This window comes from Physella acuta, unplaced genomic scaffold (assembly GCF_028476545.2).
Source record: "Physella acuta isolate Inbredline_101_S28 unplaced genomic scaffold, ASM2847654v3 ptg000575l, whole genome shotgun sequence".
NCBI classification, from domain to species: Eukaryota; Metazoa; Mollusca; class Gastropoda; family Physidae; genus Physella; species Physella acuta.
Window position 1 is genome coordinate 353703 of NW_026732094.1, and position 13406 is coordinate 367108.

The 13406-nt window shown below is 33.6% G+C and overlaps 1 protein-coding gene across 1 annotated transcript; it reads left to right on the plus strand.

The window, feature by feature from the left end:
* The first annotated feature begins 1977 nt into the window (after window positions 1-1977).
* On the plus strand, window positions 1978-13183 carry LOC131946933 (phenazine biosynthesis-like domain-containing protein 1). The gene is made up of 10 exons (XM_059307981.1): window positions 1978-2192; window positions 3298-3376; window positions 5008-5101; window positions 6673-6771; window positions 9184-9296; window positions 9984-10013; window positions 10667-10758; window positions 11027-11220; window positions 11595-11657; window positions 12838-13183. Exons 1-10 carry the CDS (start codon window positions 2140-2142, stop codon window positions 12951-12953), a joined length of 933 nt encoding a protein of 310 aa, XP_059163964.1. The 5' UTR covers window positions 1978-2139; the 3' UTR covers window positions 12954-13183.
* The last annotated feature ends 223 nt before the right edge of the window (window positions 13184-13406 follow it).

The window sequence follows — 13406 nt, forward strand, 5'->3', positions numbered from 1 at the left end:
AACTTGAGGCGGGGGGTGCAAATCGAAAGTTTGAGGGGGGGGGGGTGCAAATCGAAAACTTGAAAGTTCGTCCCCGGGAAGGGTCGCTACGCCTCTGGGGGGTGACACCATTAAGTGCCGCACCGTGTGACACCCGACCTCGCTACGCCACTGGTAAGCCTGTAATATTTTTACAAAACTACATACTAATATACTATAAATATACAATCCGGACTGTGTGTGGGGGGGGGGGGGGGGTAGACTTTCTTCGTGGAGGGGGGCGGACACTGTTAAAAGTATATATTTTCTATATAAATTTCATTTTGTTCGGGGGGGGGGGGGCGGTAGACTTTCTTCGGGAAGAAACTGCACGTTGAACGATATTGTTGACAAAGCAAAAAAAAATGACTAAATAGCTAAAAATCCGACATATTTAAAGTAACACAGGCTACCAATACCTATTAGTAAAACCAAATTATATACATTATTAGTCAACACAATACCATCCTAATATATAAAAGCCTCTGTGCGCACTTCTCTCTCTCTGTCTGTCCGCAAAATATTTTCGCCGGACATCACATCAGAAACTGCAGCGATATATGAAGATGTTTTAAATGTATAACCACAATTTTATTTAAAGAAGAAAAATAAAAAATAAAGGCGTATTCGAATGTAGAAAAACAATTTTAATTATGCAACCGGAAAAGTGTTTAAACTTGGGACAAGAACGCATTTAACAATGACGTCGCTTATTGTTTACACTAAACAAACAAAGAGCACGGAACTGATGACGTCACCTTCCGAGTTTAGAATAAAAAAAAGGAATAAACTATTTCATTCAAATATGATTTAGAGCTATGTACGCTATGAAATGTATACAATACAATTTTCTCGGCCTAAACTTAAAAAAAATTATTTTATCTATTTGGATTCTAGATTTAGATGATCTAGATCTACGGAAAAGCTAGACTTACACAGATGTAGACCCTAACTAGATCTAGAATCTATTCAAATAATACATTTCTATACTAAAGTATTTCAGGCCTTAATTACTTTATTGAAATCTTTGTTTATCTATGCAATTTGCTAATCTCTATAATATATACAGCTAAGTTGTCGGGTGCCCGATAGGGCACTTCCCGGCGCCGCAGGCGCTTCAAATTTGGCAGGATCTTGCCTTGGGGCGACAGAACACGGGGACCGGTTGGCCGAAAAGTCTACGATGAGGGGGTCAAAACTGACCTCGACTGACCGGCGCATTGTATGGGCGAATTAATTAAGCATTCAAATTCTCAATGTTTTCGAAAGCCTAGGCGAAGCTGGGCAGCATGCCTAGTTTTAAATAAACACACTGATTAAGAGACTTAAATGATTTCGTTAAAGACCCGGCTGTTCAATGGTATTATTATTAATGTTGTTTACCTTCTCGTATATGAAGTTTAGAGTAATATTGTTGTCGTGCAAAAAAAATATCATAAAAAACGTTTTAAAAACGTTTTAAAAACAAGCTTTTTTTTGTAACATTGCAATAAAAAGTAGAAAATAATGTATACACTACTATTTAAATAACTATTTTTAAAAAAGCGTGGGTCTCTTGCTAAATATTAGTAAAGGTATTCAAGAGATACTAGATCTAGAGAGACCCGCGCTTTTCTTTATGGTTATTTAAATAGTTGTGTAGGACTATAATTTATTTTTTTACTTTTTAGTGCATTATTACATAAAAGCTTGTTATTAAAACGTTTTTTATGAATTTTTTTTTAGTACTTTAAATGTTTTAAATTTACAATAGAGTTGCATGGCTAAAAAAGTTTAAGTAATTTAAAAAAAACCGGGAGTGTCGAATTCACAAAACATGAATTACTGAAAAAAAGAAAATAAAACAACTAAAAAGCGGCGTATGCTATGCCGCGGGTCGACTAGTATATTTAACTGACGAAGAAAATGCGAGGAAGTTTACGGCTTAGGGGAGATCACTCTCGCTTTATTTTTGTATCTACTCAATAATAAACGTTGTGTGTGAACTAGGCCCACTAGTGACCTAGTCTAGTACTGTGCACTTTACTAATAAAAATATTATACTTAGGCCTATACTCTATACTATATAGATCACTCATTAGTCTAGAATCTGCGTTCTACTTTACCCACGCTGAAGTTAAAATGGCCTTGACAAAAAATTGTTTGGATCTTCCTATTTTCATTGTTGATGCATTTACAAACAGTAGGCCGTTCGATTCACAGCTTCCGGGTTTGTTGTTTTGAAGCCATCTCACGGCTCATGCGCTTACTCAAAATGGCGACCAGTTTCGCTTTCACTAAACGGTAGAGGGATAAAACTAATAATAACGAGGCCATCGTTAATTTTAGACATCGGAACTATCCGTTTCTATTTCAGTCTGTTATTTAAGAATTCCCAGATGTACTTTTGACCTAATTTCTTTATTTGTATTTAACGAGGCCGTCGAGAGAAAGTCACGCTTACTTAGCTTGCGTTTCAAGTCGAATAAACTAAAGCAGGTGCGTTATCCAATAACTTTTTTATTAGACCCAATTTTTATAACATTTTTACTATCAAATAAAAATAGAATTGTTTAATATAATTAGGCTGACAACAATGCTTTTCATGCTGTAAGTAATAATGCCATTTTATTATATTCTTGTTTGGTGAAAACGAGGCGCGGGAAAATGTGTGCCGCGTAAGAATCCAATCATTTGGCTAGATTTATGACTGTTTTTTATGTCACACCTAAAAATAGAATGTTTACGCTTTCTTCGTTGATGATCGTTTTTATTATTTTTTAAATTGAAAGTATGAATTATTAGTTAGATTGCAGATTTTGTAACTTGGTATACTTACCCTTTATCAATTTTAAAAACATAGCATGCTGATTGTAAACAAATATAGTCATAAAACACAGAAATATAAAGTTATAATTGCGATGTGCCACACCCGGGCCACACCCCCTCAAGAAAGCATGTGTTTATTAAGCTGTTTATCTTACTTTACAACTGTAATTAAAATTAATTTTCAAATTTTTATCACTTATTGGGTAAGAATAAGCACATGTTTACCAAAAATAAAAAAAAATAAAAAAGCAAATTCTGTTTTAATGAAGGTCACGGGTGAAGTTTTTTTTTCCTTCTGTCACGTTCAGTGGAGGGTGCCACAGGCTGACCTGACTTTGGAATTTTTTTCAGTAATAATGACTTTGCACAGAAAGTTAAAATATGCTAAATTTGCTTAGTTTACTAGTGTTCTAGCTATTATTGATACATTTTTAATAAAAAAAATCATTCTGTAATTCTCATCAAAAAGCCTACAAACAGACAGTTTTCTGGAAACCCAGCAGCTGTTTGCTTGTTATCTAAAATTAAAACTAACATTGGATGTGATGTGGTAAGTCGATTGAAAATACAATTGAATTATTGAATTATTATAATTAAACAATATTGATTAGGCCTAAGGTCGCCTAAGCCTAAGAAGGGGTTCTAGGTTAAAGCTCCGTTTATGGTCAAAGCCCCGCTGTGGTCAAACCCCCTATCTATATCTATGGTCAAAGCACACCCGTTGACAAACCACCTGTGATCAAAGACCCTCTGCTGCGAAAACACCTATGGTCAAACCCCCTATGGTCAAAGTTCCGTTATGGTCAAAGCCCCGCTGTGGTCAAAACCCCCTGTGGTCAAACCCCCTATGGTCAAACCCCCTATGGTCAAAGCACCTGTGGTCAAAGGTCCGCGCACCGCCTAAGGATGATATTTAATATAATATTATTTATTTAAATCAACCAAAATTATTAGGCCTACTTCTTATTTACAACTTACCAATACTTAGTCAGTGAGTTTAGTTTGTTAGTAATTGTTAGTCTTAGTTTAGTTGAGTTTAGCTTTAGTTAGTGGCTCTGCCCTTTGCCCTTTGGGCCTTTAGCCTCAACCATGGCGGGCTTGACTCCAGTGTACTGTTTAATAGTGTAAGAAGTAGATCCAGATCTAATCTAGAATAGATTATAGTAGTAGGAGCCAGTAAAACTCCATTTTAGCATATTTTATTCACTGCTTCATGTTCACCTCTGGTTGAGCATATTTTATGATAAACACAATCTAAACACAAAAATATAAATAATATTAAAATAAACATCAGGCCCTACAGTTCTAATTAAATAGCCTGTGATCACCGGTTCACAATTTTTCGTCAGCGGGAGAAAAATCCCTACACTGTCGAGGGTTTACAGTGACTTGAATAATCAGCATTGTCACATATTGGGCAATAGCTATTTGAAATTGTGGTGGTGTTTGTTTTGGGGTTATTGTGAGTTTACTGTTAGACTTAACAGCCTTGCATTTATGAGTTGCATACGTTACCCATCGCCACAAAATCTAAATTGACATAAACATAGATCTAAACATTGCACATGTAATATTTTATATTTGGATTTTTCTCAAGTTTTGACAAAAAAAGTAAGTTATTGAAAACTTAAACCAAAAACAAAATTCACAAAGAAATAAGCTTAGTGTTTTCCTCACATTTTTGTGCATTTTGTTTGTGTTTATAATAAATTACGCCCAACTGGAAGTGAACCTCAAACAGGGAATAAAATGTGCTATAGATACTAAAGTGGAGTTGTACCGTAGGAGCCTACTAGTACTGCTAACTACTTAGTACTACCTAATATTTAATAAATTAATAACTATTGACTTGACTATTATGTATTAACAAGTGCTACACTAGTAACTAGTAGTAACTACTGATGAGAAGCCAATATCTGATGCTCTTCAAAGGTACTTTTTAAAAAAAACAGCAATAACCAGCTTTTAATTTTAAAGTAAAATGTTGAAAATCATGTTGCCAATTTGTTTATATTTCAATAAAACTATCTAAAATTAAAGAAGATGCAAAGTTTTAGAAATTTCATTGCAACTGAGCTTGGTAGTAAGTTAAAGGATCTAGAACATTACCTCCCTGTCAATTACTCCCCAGTCAAGATAGACCTGTAGATATTTAATATTTTTATTTTTACAAATCTATAGACATTGACGGATGAACAAATGCAAATGATTGGCAGAGAAATGAATCTTTCTGAAACAGCATTTGTTAGTCCGAAGGAAGGAGATTTTATCTCTGGTTGGTATATATATATATATATAATATAATTCTCTTCATGGATACCATACAAAACACCAAGCAGTAAGCGCGCCTATCAGCCCTCTCTCTTCCTCTCTAAGCATATCCCTACCACCCCTACCCACACATGGTCTGGTGAGCTGTGGTTCATGCCAAATGTTTACAATCGTAGAGTCTGGTTTAGTGATGGCTATTAGGGATAGATAATTTAGTTTGAATCGATTTTAAACTTAGGGGAGGTAACTAAGAAGAGGCTGCTTTCATGGGGGGGGGGGATGTAGGGTAGGGGTTGGGGGAAAGGAGGGTGGGGGGGGGGGGGTATCGCCCTTAACGATCTACTGATAGTGTTTTAAAACAAATATTTTCAGTGGCAGCATTGGTACTGTCGATTTCACAAATTATGAATTACTGAAAAGTAGAAAATAAAGCAACTAAATAGTGGCGTTTGATACGCCGCGGGTGGGCTCGTTGTAAATAATCTTAAAGTCATACAAGGTCATCCTTTTATTAATGAAAATTTAAAAAATTGTTTTCTCATTTTTCTTATGTTTGTTTACAACCATATAATTATAATAGTTGTATTACAACATATTCATTAATTTTAATAAACTTATTAATAAACATGCATTGTGTAAGTGTAAATTGCTATGCTAGTAATTTATATTGTGATTTGTTCGTAATGAAAATATCTGATAGTTAAGATAAAAAGTTAAGTAGGGTTTGCCTGCCGCTCCTCCTGGTACATAGGCCACAAGAGCTTTTCATGCATCTCTGTCCTGGGTTAGTCTCACCAACTGTCCCCAGGTGTATCCAATCTTCTTGTTGTCTTCTTCCAGGTCTTTCTTGGTCTGCCTCTTTTCCTTTTGCCCTGTGGATTCCAGGTGAAGGCCTGTCTTGTTATGCTGGATACAGGCTTCCTGACTGTGTGGTCAATCCATTTCCATTTTCTCTGGAGGATCTCTCCTTCAGCTGACACTGGAGTTGTCCACTGCCATAATACCTAATGTCTGATGGTTTTATTTGTAGAATATGTTGAGAGAAAAAATAAAGTTTTATAAGAATAAATCATATGATATGTATGGGACAGCATGGTTGGGCAGGAATACTAACTCCCAAGGCTGAGTTGGGCCCCTGGCAGATGAGGCTCATTAGCTGGGGATAGCAATCAAACAACTCCTGTCTTTCAGGTCATTCTTGGCTGGACAAATGCTATGGTAGCAAATCTGGTGTATAACATGACTAGGAAATCCCAGCAAATGTATTACTATAAAGAACACAGTAGAAGAATATGATGTATTTTTGTTTCAGTTAGCTGTTATTTTTTCTTTCCAAAATCAAATAGAAACTTATTGTAAAATAATAAATGTGTGTGTGTTGTAAAAACAAGTTAAAAATAAAAATATTGTCTGCAATGTAACTAAAATGCTTTCTTTACTGCAGACAATTGCAAAGACATACTAATTTCATTGTTTGGAAGTTCTTTTGAATTAGCATAAGTTTACTGTTTTAAAATGTTGATAAACATATATTTACTGGTTAATTATTTTCTACTTCATATTTCTCTTTCCTAGCTACTGAATTTTTTTTGAGGTGGTTTACACCAACTACTGAAGTTGACCTTTGTGGGCATGCTACTCTTGCCACCTCTGCTGTGCTGTTTCATGAACTAGGTGACACTAAGATTTCATTTACATTTAAATTTTTTAATTTTTTAATGGATTCAAATGACAAAAGAATCTATGGTGAAAATCCCCATACTTAAAAATAACACAATACCTGATTGTTAATTAATGTATACTTAATTCAAATTTGTTCTAAACTAGCATGGATGCAGATTCTAACAATGCACAATGATTAATGGTTTTTGGTGATCTGCTGCTAGATTTAGAAATACCAACAAAAAAAATGCTGTATTCAAAAACATTAAATATCAATACTCACCATAATTTTTTTCTTGTGGATCCTTTATAGAGGGTAGGGACACAACCACACCTCTACCATACTGGGTTAAAGTCAATACTGTTATGTCCTAAATATTTAAAAAGTTCCTTCTAGGTAAAAACACAGTTGTAGTATAATTATATTGACGTATACTTAAACAAACATACCGCACTCAAGCCTCTTAGTACTTGGTAAAATACCTTCCATACATCACATTTTTATTTACTTGGCAGCAAATTAAAAAGTTATTTGTATAAAATTGATGACACACCTAGTGTGTAGTGCTATTTAAAATGAATGTTGGCATCAGAGGCGTATCCAGGTTTTCGTTGTAGGGGGAGCGAAAAGAGCAAAAAAAGGCGCCGAATTTTTAACACGTTCTATATACGTCTATTATATATATATATATATATATATATATATATATATATATATATATATATATATATATATATATATATATATATATATATATAGCTGTATGTCATTACTTTGCTATGATGTAAAGGAAATTGAAAATGGCACTCTGAAGAAATAAGAAAAACACACAATATAGGCCGACAAAACAAAAAATTGTATCTATCTAAAATATATATATATATACACACACTACAACCAAAAACAATGAACGTAACACAATCTGTTTTGTAATTCTTGTAAAAAAATTTCATACATAATAATTCCTGGGAAATTATTTAAGACAAGTGAAATAGGGGAAATAATCACTCTCTTAATATAAATATGTATATATCTACACATTTAATTATAAATGTCAAAACAAATAAATAATTACTTTAGAATATAATGAAATTGTTTAAAACTATTCGTGTGTACAAAATGTTTTTGTCTATAATCAGAATTTAATATATCGTCATCATAAATGCTAAAGTATTACAGCATAATGAAAGTTTTTAAAATCAGAGTTGGTATAAAACCACGCTTTTCGATATAATAAATACATACTCGGAATATCAGCACACAATTAACAAATCATTAGTCTTTTAGTTCAGATCATATATTTTAATTAACTACTGCTTCTTCGTGTTTTTAAAGATAATTTTTTAACATAGTGATAGGTGTGGGTTAGATCACTGTATTGATCACATACCTTTTTACTGGAAATTGCAAAAACAATATTCACAGAGTTTTAACTTTTAAAAGCTAATTTTCTGGCGGCATGGCACTATGATACATCATTACGCCTTTTTCTGCATGTACTTAACAGATCAGTTCGGGGTGGGTTAGAGGGGGGTGGGTTCAACTTTATTCACCACTGACCGGTCACTTTAGGTCAATTATCCAACCCAATGTATACCTAGGTGTGACATTAATGCTCATAAGTAAATTTAAATGGAGGTGCCAAATCAGTTGTATTAATTTCTGTATTGTAATTTTTTTTAATTAATCACACGATTCAAACTGTATATATAAAGTAATTATGTGTGAAGTTTTATTTATAACATTTTCTAATTTAATTATTCGTAAGCAAATACATTATACAGTTGCCTTAAACTTAACACCCCTCTTGCCAAGTGGTACTACCCGTAGAGGTTTTTTAAACATTGCACTGCATCGTAATGGTTATTTTTAGAATGGCAAACTGATGCAGCTGTTAATACATGTTGTAAACGTAGACACTACTAGACTAGTACAATAATGCTTAATTGCTGCATGAAAAGAAATCTTGTGATTTACATAGATGTGCCGACCAAAAATATTTTTTTAACAAATATCATTGTTTAAAACTTTGAGTTTAAAAAGTCTCCAAAAAGGCGCCACTTTGCTGAAAATGGCCAGAGGGGGAGCGGCTGCTCCCCCTGCTCCCCCCCTGCGTACGCTACTGGTTGGCATCATAGTCGTATGTCGGACCCCGGGGTTCACTGTATCATCCAACCGGAAGTGGGTGGGCCTGGTGCAGTTTGACCATGGAATTAAATAGCAGTTTGACCATTGAATTAAACAGTACCCAGGATGATCAATCAACAGATCCCAGGTGTTAAGATAGTTGTTTAGGGACTCTGGGTGGCAAATCGCACTCTACTACCAGCCCGACATAAAAAATTTATATTGCTTCCCATGAGTATTTTCAACAGCTTGACAAAGTTTCATTGCTTAATTATTTTTCTCACTTTGTGATTTAGGTAACCCTGCTGGTCAATTAACATTCTCTACTAAAAGTGGAGATCTGTCAGTAAATAAATCTGAGGATAGAGAAATTTCCTTGAATTTTCCTCTTAATCAACCTTTTCCCAAGGTAAGATTTCTATTCCCAAAGTAGCGTAATCATAGAATGTAATGTGCCACCTTCTCCCTATGGTAGGGTGCTCTTTACAAGTGCTATAATGCACCCTGTGTGCCCAGGGTACTGCAGGTCACCTGACTGATGGGGTGCTAGGGGATGTGCATGATACAATTTAATCTATTATAATAGCCCACCATACCTGTAGCGTGTAGCACTCTTTAATGCTAATGTAGGTACCATAGTGCTCACAGGGTAGCCCAAGGCACCAAATTCACATTGTTGGGGCACTACAGGATGCGCTTGATTCAATTTAGTCAACGATAGTAGCCTACCTTTAAGTTTAAAACATATATAGGCAACTTAGTGCTCACTGGAGAGCTCTGGGTGTTCTGTGTCACACAAGGGCCTGGTGCAGTTTGACAGGTGAATCAAGAAATACCCCTGACCCCTATGCAGGATGCCTTATCAACAGATCCCATGTGCTAAGATAGCTGCTGGGGAATTCTGGTTGCCTAATCACACCCTGCCTGGGTACTCTTCTTCAAAATAAAAAATCCTTCCTAGGAGTATTGTCAACAACTTTTCATGGTGTTTGGATGCATATATGTAGATAGATATATAGATTCAATGTTAACACAAATTAAAATCCATAATTAAATTTCTATTACAGTATTAACTCTCAACTTTATATCTTTTCAGAGCTCAGAGGAATTCAGTAGACTTATTGAAGTATGTATATATTTGCTTTTTGTGTAAATTAATTTTTCTTGATTGTTGTTGTTTGGCGGGGACCGTCCGTGCAAAATTAAATTTACCCCCCCCCCCCCCCCTTCTTGGGAGTATTCTCATTAACTCCCCAAAGTTTTAAGGCACTCAGATAAACAGTGTTGAACCGCATCAGACTTTCATTTTTTTAAATATACTGTATATAGAGTAGAATTGCACCCTCCTGGCGTGCCGCCCTTTCAAGTTAAAAAAGATGTTTTTTACAGAAACATCCCATGGAGTGTTCTAATCAGTTCCTCAAAGTTGGATGGTGATCAGATGAACAGTGTCAAGCGACAATATTTTTATATATCATATATAGAGAAAAAACAAATCGTGCCCAGCCGGGGTGCCACCCCTGCAAATTAAAAAAAAAATTTTTCACAGAAACCTCCCCAGGAGTATTCTCAACAACTTCCCAAAGATTCATGGCGATCAGATGAAAGGTGTAGTAATGCATAAAAGACAGACAAACAAATAAACAAACACATATACATTGCTTATCATATATATATATATTAAATAAAATTGTAATAAAAAAATAAAAAGAATAGGTAGAAGTGATTACGCAGGTTATACCTGAGTCTTAAAAGCATTATTTTATTGAATTTATTCAGGTTTGTTTGGGCGATGCTGCTCTTATTGTTAAAGATGTTCAGTTAAGTGCCACAGGGAAACTTTTGTTGCGTCTTTCAGATGAAACTACAAGGTTTGAACTTTCATTCTTTTTGTTGGTTACTGAGTTAGTTAATTTTAAAATAATATTTAGTTCATGAATGTTTTTATATTTAAAATATAAATAGTTTATTAAGAATACTATCTTATATAATATATTTATTTGACCTTGTAATTTAATTTCTTTAAATACATGTGTGTTACTGTTATTTATTTTGTTTGTTTATTAGACCACTTATAGGTTTCTTATCCATTCAAAAATATATTTGTATAAATAAAATTTCTTTATAAAATATTTTCAGAGATCAGTTGGAAAAGTTGAAGCCCAATTTGGATGTAATGGCTCGAGTTGAATCTACTGGACTGGTTAAAGGTGTTGGCATTACAGTTAAGGGCAGTTTGGAAAATAACTGTGTTGATAGCGAAGGCAAGAAGTATGACTTTGTTTCAAGATACTTTGCTCCATGGTTAGGAGTTAATGAGGATCCAGTTACAGGTATTTTAAAACCTAGAATGTTTGTTTATGTTACTTACTTTTTAGTATATTATCTATTTTAAAACTTTAGTTTGAGGTTTTTCTTTGAGCAATAAAGATGATATTTTTAAGAATAGTTAATTAACTTATAATTTTTAAAAAGTGTATTGTCATAAGCAAATTTAATGAAGCTAAAGTACTTAGATTTATGGTATAAATTATATTATAATTTATTTATAATGTAAGTAATAATCACCAAAATTTAAATCGTGGAGGCTGGAAAATAATATTCATTGTCAATTTTGTTTAAGCTGAGCTATATTTGTTTGAATCCAGAACTCCATATTTGAAGAGTATTTTCATTTGACGTCTCTTTTTTAAACTTTTAATTATAGGTGCATGGCACACAGTTGTTGCACCATACTGGGCTAAAGAACTGAATAAAAACAGTTTATATGGTGTGTATTTTTAGATGATTATATATTCTGAGTTTATAATCTAACATTTGAAAAAGCTGTTTTATTTAACTGCTTTGGTGGTGTCCAGAGACTAATAATTATTGGACAAAAAATATTTTAAAAGCTATGGTTATTCTGTATTTTGATATAGCCAAGATTTACTGTAGGTGTCATAATTTATTTTATGATATAATTTTTTGAAAAGACACATTTTTGACTGATTGTGAACCTCTGCACTCTTCTGATAAAACGTTTTTAAAATGTACATGTTATAGGCATACAGGTCACTTAAATTCAAAGAAGCGTTTCCCTACATTTTGATATATTTATCATGTATGCTCTTTCATTAGAAAATTTTTTATTGATTTTTTTTTTATATGTACAAAATCTATATATATAATTCTCTTCTGGGAGCCGTTAGAAAACAAGCTGCAGGCGCGCCTTACAGTCCCCTCTCTTCCTCTCTATCGCTACCACCCCCACCCCCTCACATGGTATGGTGAGCTGTGCTCACGCTGTTTACATTTTACAATCATAGAGACGGGTTTGGTGACGGCTATTAGGGGCAGATAATTTAGTTTGAAACGATTTTAAACTTAGAGGAGGTAACTAAGAGAAGGCTGCTTTCAAGTGGGGGAGGGGGGGAAAGGGGGGTTTAGTGTTTTTAAGCAAATATTTTCAGTGGCAGCATTGGTACTGTCGAATTCACAAATTATAAATTACTGAAAAGTAGGAAAAAAAACAACAACTAAATAGCGGCGTATGATACGCAGCGGGTCGGCTCGTATTTTTTACTTCCTTTTTTAAATTTTATCAAAAAGCGAGAAAAGCCAATTTCAGTGCAATTAATTTAAATGACGTTCATATTTTTGAGGTTTGAAAAATTGAGTCTCTTCTCCTTGTGTCTTTATGTTGAATTCAAAAGATTGAGTTGGTGTCACATTTTTTAACATGGCACTTTTTAGGATGTCAAAAGTAAATAAATTTTAAATGTCAACATTTTCACTACTTGAGATAAATGAACAAATTTGGTATCCACTATCTTAGAATCTTGAGTTCTTGACATACCATTTTTCAAAAAGGTTCTGGGACATTTAAAAAAAAAATCAGTTTGACATACCTACAATTAGTATGTTTATATTTTTGACAAGTGCTGAAAAAGTACATTTTGACATTGCAGCTCGCCAATGTTCAACCAGAGGTGGAGACTTGAGACTTCAGGTGGAAGACAAGCGTGTTATTATATCTGGGAAAGCAGTTGTCAATTTACGTGGAACCTTTACAGTGCAGCTGTGAAAAAGAAATATATTATTTATATTGTGAATATCTAAGTCATTTTGTGGAATTGATTGGTAAAAAAGCTTTAATTTCAAGACCAAGGAACCTTGATCTTTTAAGAAGATAATAGTATTAATATGTTGATAAATGCTACTAAATATTTGCAATGTTATTCATATTAAAAATTGTTATTGTAGCCTTATTGCTCATATTAAACTTAAACCTAAAATGTTTTAAATAAATATTTTGTTAAAGGTGATTTCCACTTAATTCTTTATTAATTTTTTTCTTTAATAGATAGAATTGCATTGAAAAAAGAATTGCACATTGAACACAAACAATGATTATATAAATAAATAATGCAAAATATTAATAAAGGAACAATTTTTTAATTTTTAAAAATTAATTAAATATATAATTAAGTCACACTTTATGTCATAATATATTCTCATCGAGTCTTGACCTATATGA